This window comes from Solea senegalensis, unplaced genomic scaffold (genome assembly GCF_019176455.1).
Source record: "Solea senegalensis isolate Sse05_10M unplaced genomic scaffold, IFAPA_SoseM_1 scf7180000013775, whole genome shotgun sequence".
Classification (NCBI taxonomy): Eukaryota; Metazoa; Chordata; class Actinopteri; order Pleuronectiformes; family Soleidae; genus Solea; species Solea senegalensis.
Window position 1 is genome coordinate 24,574 of NW_025320890.1, and position 10,174 is coordinate 34,747.

The window sequence follows — 10,174 nt, forward strand, 5'->3', positions numbered from 1 at the left end:
ATGTCAAATTATAGTTATGCCCAAATGTGGGGATAAAAAGGTGAATTCAGCATGTTACAAATAGCAATAAAAATGCTTGAAAGATTTCTAAAAGAAAAAATGTACTCGTTTTATGTTAAGCACTGTATATATATATATATATATATGTGTGTATGTATATATACATATATATATATATACATATACATATATATAAATATATATATATATACACTGTACTGTTTCAGTTCAATAGATGAAACTAAAATGTAGAGTTTTTGGCTTCATGTAAAGCTGCTTTGACACTCACCTAATTGAATACAGGTAAAAAAAAAAAGAAAAAAGAAATACTAGTCTCAAAAACACAGGTGCAGTGGTGCCTTCTGGGATTTAGCTGTGCTTGTTTTAAGCCAATGTTTATCCTTCCTGGTTAGACATCAGGGTTGAGGCGATGTCCAATCAGACGCCGGCTATGTGGCCAACGCTCAGCTCCTTCCTCAAACTGAAAAAGAGCATTGAACGATGAGTACGGCTGTCACAGTTCAATCAAAGTTATGCAACATATTGTTGTGGTTATTGATTAATAATTACATAATAACCTTTCAACATAATGAAAATCAAACACACACTGAGTAATGTCACCAGTCTATACCAGGGCCATTTTACATATCATATCGATCAAAATCCAGTTCAGTAGCTTGCACTACCTCATTCAACTACACTAAAGTTTGCTGATTCTCCTTTATTTTCAATGTTACTACCCTATGTATGTATGTATTATTTTTGTACTGTATTGTTTCCCTTTATACAGGTGTAAAACCAACATATACAAAAACAAAGAGTTAAATCCCAAGCATTACAAAGGAGACGCTTTCTCCTGTGATATGTACATGTTCCTATTTTCTCCTGCTCAATCAACTATCTTTCCTGTGGTCTTCATCGCTGGAAAAGAGTATAAAGAGAGTAGGACAATAAATGCACCAAAATGTGTCAATTTGAGCATTTTAGGGAGAGAGTATGTCGCAAGAGCATCTGTCCATGCCCATTTGGTGGGAGGAGCTCAGGACAGAGAGCCTTTATTCAAAACTAGATTAGATTCAATGATCAGCCATTTCTCTAGCGATTCTACCTTCTGTAGTTTCAACAAGTTCAAGTGAAAAGGGCGGGTAAGTGTGTGCATGTGCATGTCTGAGTCATACAGAAATTCTAACACAACACACAGTTACATCCTTCCAGTGTACCACTAACCACCCACCTCCACACAAAGACACACACACACACCTGCTCTTTGATGTAGCTGTTCCCACAGGGTGCCATTCCCCTGAGAGCCAATCCAACGATGAAACACCAGACAGACAGTCCAACCTCAGCTGCTGCCAGCACAGCACAGGGGATCCATAAGGCCAGGGTGGTGTCCTATGAGACAGAGAATCGTGGAAACAAAAAAAGACACATTACAAAGGAGACGCAAATTAGCAAGAAACGGAGGGCAAAGAGCCAAAGGAGAGAGTGAAGTAGAACTTTTAACAAAGCTTAGACTCACATAAATGCGGGTTGTATCAAAGGGGCACTGGGCACTGACAGGTGACCGGGCATTGATGGGCACCTCTGTGGCATTGCACCCCTGCATCAAACCTTGCCCACTGTGGGCGACTGTGACACTAATTGCCAAGAGGAGACCAACGCAGCATGCTGCAGAGAGCAGGATGTTGAAAAATGATGTAACAATGAGTCCTATTTGCTGTGAACAGAAAGAGAGCATCATATATAAAGAGAATACGTGGGGGGTTTTCTGAGCACAGTGACTGACGTGTTCATATTTGTAGCAGAACAATGAATCCAATTCTTACCAGTTTCGAAACATGAATGTTCCTTGACACCACAATGGCAATGATCCCAGAGGAAATGCTCTGTAAAATTGAACACAATTGTTTTAGTGTAGTTACTTTTGCATGGTAAAGTTGTAAGTCACTGGATTTGTCAGTACACTCTCTCACATCCTGAACGGAGTGCATTTCCAAGAAGAAATGTGACATCATTTACAACCGGCAGTGTATCCGACACCTCAGTGTAATGGAGCTTGCCCTGAAGCGACTGGTGACTGGTTTGAAAAACCAGCTCCTTAATAATGGGCAAGTTTAGTCTTGATTGCTGACAAAAATAGGCAACAATATAACAAATTTGGAGGAGCAAACCACCTGTGATACCTGAGTGAACAGAACTAAGACTGACACAAAGTATTCAAGCTCACTATGATCTATGAAACAACCATTCAACCATTTTTATTCTTGGGGGGAACTGAAGCCATCACATCACCACACACTTGAAAGCTCCAGTGTGTAACTTTTGGCAAATTTTGTATGGGTGCTGGGTCCTTCATGTGAAAACAGGCTCTGCCAAGCAATCCTATAGCCATGTTTCGATCATGGTGTAGTTAAGTTTGGTACAGTAGTTTACGGTTTGGAACGGTAAAGCCCTGGGTCAGCCCTGGGTCAGCCCTGGGTCAGCCCTGGGTCAGTGTCAGAGAGATACATAGTGTGATGTAGTACAGGAGCAACAATGAACAACGACATTGAACACCACACAAGAGACAACAATGGAGGACATCCAGCAGCTAATTTTTTTCTTGCTCAGTTTGTATGAGAACAGACTGTGGGCATGGAAGAACCTGATAGGGAGAGTGTGTATACAGCGGCAGTGTGGGGTGCTTCATCTTTCTGTGGGTGACATTTTGGATTTTTAGTCATACTCCAACCTGTTTTCAGCTGCTTTGCTTTGCCAGCACAATGTTGCAGTTACCGCCACAACGCAACGAGTGGACCTGATATGGTTAATCAGGATTGTGTGAACTCATTTGACAGTGGCCTGCATGTTTATATTTGAAGGTTACTACCCACTACAATTTTAAAAAGTGTTTCAGAAACAAATTCCAGACATGGCTATAAATCCCTCACAGTTCCCTGCGCTACAATGCTTCCCTGACGTTGAACATCTTCATTTTTGACTCACCAACAGGCCAGAGGTGACAGAGATGATGTTGGCTACCGTGTATTCGGTGGAAATATGTTGACTGGGTTTGGAAATGTGGCGGAGGACACTGCCATGGACAATAGCTCCAAGGATGAAGTTAATATGTCCGATCAGGATGAGAGCTAATCCTTTTTTCATCAGCCTCCTTGGCTCTTTGTCCTTGTCTGAAAGACAGAAATCCAACACACGATTAATGCAGCTTATGGCGAAATGATGCCTCTGGAAACGGGTCAGCTGAAGGGTTCAAAATAATGCATGATGTGCATGTGTATATATATATATATATATACATATACCTCATATATATATATTTATATATACATATATATATATATATACATATATATATATATATATATATATATATATATCAAATATTATATGCAAAGCAAACCTTTTCCACTAGTCATCTTTTGTTATAGTTTAAAATGACATACTAGCCTTGATAGTAGAAAGCTTTTAATAAATACAAGTGTCTTAAAGACACATACTGAGCAGTTTATAAGTCATAAATTAATTATTAATAATATAATATATACAAATTCAACTTTACTGTGGGGGACGTAAAGGGGATGTAACTGTAAAGGTTAAGAGAAACTAATGCATGGACAACAAAATTCCAATATTAACTAGATTAAGACGGTAGTCTAAACAAGACTCTGATGAAATTAACCTGAATAAGATCAAAACTCAGAATAATCATCTTTAGACATGTGGAGTATTCCGATTTCAGTCACATTAAGTAAACTAATCATATCACTTCCAATTGGAGTTATTACAGCAGAGGACACTATTGCAGATATGAGTCATAATAGACTTTGCTCCGTAAAATGACAACAGGAATATGAAAGGAATTCTAATAGCAACTCATGTAAACCTCATGATCTGAATACCGTCTTAAAATAAGGTCATAATCATTTTTACCTTTTTTGTAAATATACATTGAATGAAAGGCTGCAATTTAGGATATACCGTATATATTATGCAGCATGATTGACCCAAGATTTAAACTTTACTGTCAAGGTTTATACTTTACAAATTCTTGGCATCCTCCTGAGCCTCTTTGCTGTAATTAATTCATTTAACCCAGCCACTGTTTTTGTAATAATGCTTGATTTTTGATTGATATACTGTGTGTTCTACGCCAATTTAAAAAATAAAATATATTGCAATAATTCATATCTTTAAGTTACCATCCTTGTGTTAAAATCTAGATTTAATACACTTTCAAGTTTAAAATCTGTCACACAGTGAATGTTCATGTTGAACTGAAGCCATACATATTAAATCTCAAACACAGTGTTTGGCAGAAAAAACTGCAATTAAATACTGTATTTTCCCTAAAGCCTTCAGTTGTACCCAGGAAGCGGATGAGATGAAGGGCCAACTTGTCTGCAGGCCGCGGATTAAATTAAAAGTAAAAAACATCGATGTTGGATATTTGTGATATTTTACCCGAACTGTTCAGCCAAACCCAGGAAGAAAATTAGGTAAAGTGCCAATTCATCTGCAGGCAACGTTTTAAAACTAATTCTTTAATTGATAAATAAATAATAACACAAAAGTAAAATTATTTTAGACATACTAGAGAACTCCCCATGCTGTTTAGCCCTAATATTGTCTAATCCAGAGGTTCTCAACTTTTCTCAGCTGAGGACTAGGGCTGACGATATGGGGAAAATATCACAACTTTAGGATATAACTTTTGTGATTCAAGGTCCAGTTTAATAGTCACTGTATAAAAAGTGATGTAGCGTTACCACACATCACCATCATAATCGTACCATATCTATATTCTATTGCAAGGAAGAAAACTTCAAGATTATGAACTGAATCCAACATGTATGAGTTACATTATTTAATTTGCAAAGTGGATAGAAAGATTTCGATTTTAAAACTGTTAACTGTTCAGCCATACCTTGGACCCCTACAAGATAAATATTTATTTGAGGATTAATTGCTGGATTAGATAAAATAAAATAGAAAGACAGCAAATTACAACACAAATTTAAATGAAAGCATTCTTTTTTTATATAAAAACAAAACTGTTGGAAAGGAAGTAGAGTAACACCATTATCTCCAACTTTATAATACAGTGGTATAAATAGGCCAAACAAAGTCAGCTACAGACTTTTCACAGGAGGCAGATTTATTCCCAATAAGATAATTTGCTTTCTCATCATTGTCATCCACCTCACATACACTTCAGATACTGGTATAGTGAAATTAAATTAAGATGGTGTGAGAGAATTTTTTTTGTTATTTTTGAGGTAATTTTCTACGCACTCCTCAGCTCTACTCCGATTACATACCCTGGTATATACTGTACAGTAGAACAGTATTTCTGATTTTCCTCCAAGTACTGCTAGAGGAAATTTGCGTACCACAGTTTGAGAACCATGGGTGTAGACTAGTAAGTAAGGAACCTCTCTAGTCTTATAACTTCATTTTATAACCTATGAACTACTTCAGATAACACAATTTAGTTACTTGTGTTGCTTTTTCACACTGAAAGCTTAGAATCGATTAAATTATTAATTTACTTAATGATATTACTGCAGATTTAAGTGTGTACATACACAGTGTTGTAATGTAACAAATTACAAATACTTAATTACTGTACAAAATTCATGTATCTGTACTTTACTTTGTTATTTATATTTCTAGCAACTTTTACTCCACTACATTTCCTCTAACTATCTTTGTTACTACCAAAAAATCAGAAGCAGAAAAGCTGGTAATGTATATAGCACTTTCCTAGTCTTGATGACCTGCTTTCACTATAGTTTTGCCATTCACATATTTTTAATACACATTCACACTCTTCAACATGGGGTTAAGTGTGTTGCTCAAGGACTCATATAGACTAGCAGAGCCAGGAATTGAAACCACAGTAGGGCAACTTGCCCTCCTACTGAGCTACCATGGCTCAATCTGAACTCCTCACTTTTTTATTATTTTTACTTGTAAAACTTAAGTACATTTTATATCAGAAAATTACTTTTGATACTTAAGTACGGTCAATGTTATATACTTTATAAGTAATATTATAAAAAGAGACTTCATCTTCTACCAAAGTCATTTTCTGGTAACAACTTTTACTCAAGTATCCCTTTTAGGTACGTTATACAAGACTGCATAAGACTTTAAGACTTTTACTCAAGTAATGTTGTAAAAGGTCATTTTCTGGTAAGATACTTGTACTTTTACTCTAGTATTAGTTTTAGATACTTTATCAAAGACTGCAAACAGACTGCTGGAACAGTTTGCATACACTCGCAGCTCTGTTCTGAGTTAGAGAGATGAGAGGCAGGGAAGAGGCGTGAGCATAAAATGATCTGTGGTCAGGGTCAAGCCTCTGAATGTTCACAGCTCATTTTCTACCGTTAGTATGTTCTTCTACACGCCGCTATTCATCATACAAATACGACGTTTTTAAGGGTAAGTCCGTGATTTTTACCTGCTGCAAACCTGCTCTTAGCTACACAAAGAATGAAAGCTAGCGTCGGACACTAAAGCTCACTGACATTAACATCGAAAAGTGGTACAACACGGTACAACAGCACAGCATCGTCAGTCAGACACACACTCACCAAACGTGCACATCTCTCGCCACTTTTCCTCTCAAACTAATTAATTTCCGTCAGAAAATCGACCGACGTAGCGGCAGCAAATTCAGACCTCACTGAACTCCGCGTGTCCACTTCCTGCTTGACGTCATCAACCTCACCTGTGCGGTACCTGCCTGCGGTCTGCCGGTGGGTCTGCCGGACACTGAGAGGTGCAACACTCAGTTTTTACATAAACGTATAGAGTAATAAAGAGAATAACTGGTTCAACAATAACAGCACAAGCTGATTTTATCATAAATGATGAATATTATGGAAAATAAAACAGAAACAAAGAAAAATGGAGACATAGGCCTACAATTTGGTTATTGGAAGTACTGTGGAAATACTGGAGACAGTTCAGTTGTTTACTACTGTAAATGTTTAATTATACATTTAATGTCAAGGAGAAAAGATGACAAATATGGGAATGAATAAAACCATTTTACATATAGGATAATGCATATGTACCTCGCATATTTAAGGTCCCATCTTTGGGACTAACATACATCTATAAGGTTGAGATTATGACCAGAATTGTAAGATACAAGAAAAGTGAGATTCAAGATCTGTCCAGAATTTCTTTGGGACAAGAACAAAATGAGAGATAGATCCATCACTATGTTTGCACTAGATACAGGGAATATCGCTATAAATAAACTCAGCTGTAACAGAGTTAATGGGGGGGATTTTGTATATTAAATATAAATGATATATATACTCCATAATGATGAATATTATGAGAAATAAAAACAGAAACAAAAACAGAGAAAATAGATATAAACTAAAGCAAAGGGAGCAAAGACAAATGATTCAAAAATTAGAACTACTGTGGAAATACTGAGACAGCTGTAGTTGCCAACTACTGTAACACCTTATTAGGTTTAATTCTCTCTAAATTAATCTATAATTAGGTGAATTAGAGAATTTCTGCTTGTGAATAAAACATGTTTCATATATAGGATAATCAGATAATTAAGGTCCGGTCTTTGGGATTAACATACATCTTACATACATAGATTCATCACTATGTTTGCAGAAGACACAGGGAACATCAATATAAAACATTTAGCTATAAGAGAGTTTATGGGGCTATATTTTGTGCATTAAATATATATTATACAGTGTAAGCCTTGATCATAAGACACTACTGTAATTATAAAGTAATTATAATGCTGTGTTGTTGATTTTGATAGGGAATGTACACATTAAATGAAATGAAAGCAATTGGAATGTTCTGTAGGCATGTTTATAGCAAGATACAGTATACGTCATATCATAGATGTTTACAATTTACTACAAGCATCACAAGTCAGAATCTGCTTCGTTACCAGGACACAAGGGCTGTAGCATACAGTTATTTGCATTATTGATTAACTTGTTGTGTATGTTCTTAGTGGTTTGGTCAATAGAATAACATCAGAAAAATGTGAAACATGATCAGGATAGTTATATATACTGTATATATATGAGATGAGGTGCAAATGAGCGTACACGGTCAGTTGAGTGGGCACCAGAGCCTTCTACTTTACACAGCAGAACTGTATTGTACTTGAATGTGGGTCTTTGAAGAGGCTTGTTTAAAAGTGGGGGTGTTTTAAAGCATTAAGAGTCATTAAAGCCACTTGTATTCTCAATTTACAAAAATAGCAGTGGGAGATCTAGAATTAATTTTGACATTAGAGGGGCTAAGTACATGTCCAACATCCATGCACACAATTTGGTGTTCTGATGTAAGGTGCATGTATTTTTCACCAGTCACACCTTGTTTTAACACTTTGTTTTGTACTTTAAATGCCAGAAGTTTTAGTGGTGGTGCCGCAGACCATGGCACCTGCATTTAATTCAATCTGGAGTTGGACCTTGGCGCTGCTCAGTGGCTGCCCACTTCTCCTAGATCTGCAAAAGTTCCTATAGCAGAGAATGGGTAAAATGCAAAATGCAGAGGGCAAATTGGGGATTAATAAAGTTACATTAACTTAATCTTAAATCTCTCACTAATACAGTAAAGCCAGCTGTACCAGAGTGTTAAACGTAACGTTAAATACATGCATAGCATCACCTTGTCGGTTCACATATGCATGCATGCACCCACTCAGAAAGACAGAAAGACAGAGAAGATGCTGCTTTTAAATCCAAATAGCACCAAATATATCTGAACCCATGTTGTTTCATAATATCATTGCTATGTTCCTGTGATCTGTGTTAAAATGCACAGATCACAGGCCAATATGTTTGTTTTGCGCCTTTGTCACTGCTAAATTATTCAATGGACACAATCGTGTCCTTCCTATACTTGTGTCCATAACTGTCCTGCTGGATGAATAATTCCATTAGTCCCCAGAAACGCAGAGTTAGCCTGAGTTTAGAAGTACAGCATATCCACTCTAACAGTTCAGATAATAACTGAACTGTCACTAGTTGTGCAGGAACAAATATATGCTGAAAAGACAGAGATGAAGATTTCAGTATATATCCATGATGCAATGCAGCTGCTGAACATTCTGCCACATAAAAATACCTCCTGCTCACCCTCGCTGTGCTGCTGTGTTTTTGTGACAGTATTTAACAGAAGGGTTAAGAAGAAATCTATGTTCCCTCTACCATGTGAGCAGAGAAGCGGTCAGGCTCTGTTGATTTTTAATAACCGAGCTGTCAATTTACAACTAGAGCAGGAATGTGCCTCGAACTAGACAAACAAGTAGAGGAGATGGAGCATCCCACAACACGAACAACAGAAAATCACCATTGACAGACGCCTACAGCTACGTGACTGGGGAGGCTTTGATTTGTGGTCGGCTTTAAAATCAGATTTAGTTCTCAGAATAAGAAACAAGGCTGAAAAGAAATGCACCTGGGTGAGATTTAAAGTTGTTAAGGATTCTTGAAGTGAAGTGGACACAGGGGTTGTTCTTCTGCTGCCTTCACCAGTAAATTCAAATGTGTTCTTTTGTTACTATGGTGTTTGAAAGTCTTAATTCCATCTTACCTCATGTTCTGAGCTAAAATCCTAGTTTTTGTGAACACAAACTTCAGTTTCCCATTAGACATGGCTGTCTAACGGCACAATGAAGCTATGAACATATTCTAAAGATAGAGTATGGACATACCTAGATAGAGTCTTTTTTAAGTGGCTTGTTTCGTTTTTGGAATCTGCTTGCAGCTTCTCAGAGCTTCAACACTCACAAAACCCTACATACAAAACCCTGAACTATCTCTGGAGTGTCTTCATCAGCGACTGACCTAGCAGACCTTTGGACTGAGACGTGCTGATAAGTTAGAGCTTAAGGAAGAATTGTATGCGATATCAGTGGGGACAACTGTTGTTTACAAAAGGAACAGGGAGCGTCTATGAGACTGACTGCATGAATAGGTGTGAAGTTTGAGAATGTGTGGCAGCGATATTAGTGGGTTTAAGTGTCCGAGAAAAGAATTACAGTGTAAGAAACAGAAGAAGAGCAGAGCAGTCCAGCAAATCTGTGTCAGTATGTGTGAGAGATGAAAACCTGGGAAGAGATGGACAGATTATGGCACAGGAGGTGACAGCTGTCAGCTGC

General features: G+C 37.2%; 1 protein-coding gene across 1 annotated transcript; it reads right to left on the reverse strand.

Annotated features, from left to right (window-relative positions):
- Positions 1 to 297: 297 nt before the first annotated feature.
- On the reverse strand, positions 298 to 6,742 carry LOC122760593 (keratinocyte-associated protein 3). Its single transcript, XM_044015708.1, has 6 exons — positions 6,603 to 6,742; positions 2,989 to 3,173; positions 1,830 to 1,889; positions 1,523 to 1,720; positions 1,261 to 1,395; positions 298 to 481 (listed from the first exon to the last, which is right to left on the reverse strand). The coding sequence occupies exons 1-6, from the start codon at positions 6,613 to 6,615 to the stop codon at positions 410 to 412; spliced, it is 663 nt and encodes a 220-aa protein (XP_043871643.1). The 5' UTR covers positions 6,616 to 6,742; the 3' UTR covers positions 298 to 409.
- Between the last annotated feature and the right edge of the window lie 3,432 nt (positions 6,743 to 10,174).

Bases quoted from the DNA above. Each gene is read 5' to 3' on its own strand.
- LOC122760593 (XM_044015708.1), bottom strand. The intron at 1,890-2,988 runs GTGAGTCAAAAA...TCAATTTTACAG, and splicing joins CTGTCACCTCTGGCCTGTTG to AGCATTTCCTCTGGGATCAT. The intron at 482-1,260 runs GTGTGTGTGTGT...GCTCTTTTTCAG, and splicing joins ACAGCTACATCAAAGAGCAG to TTTGAGGAAGGAGCTGAGCG.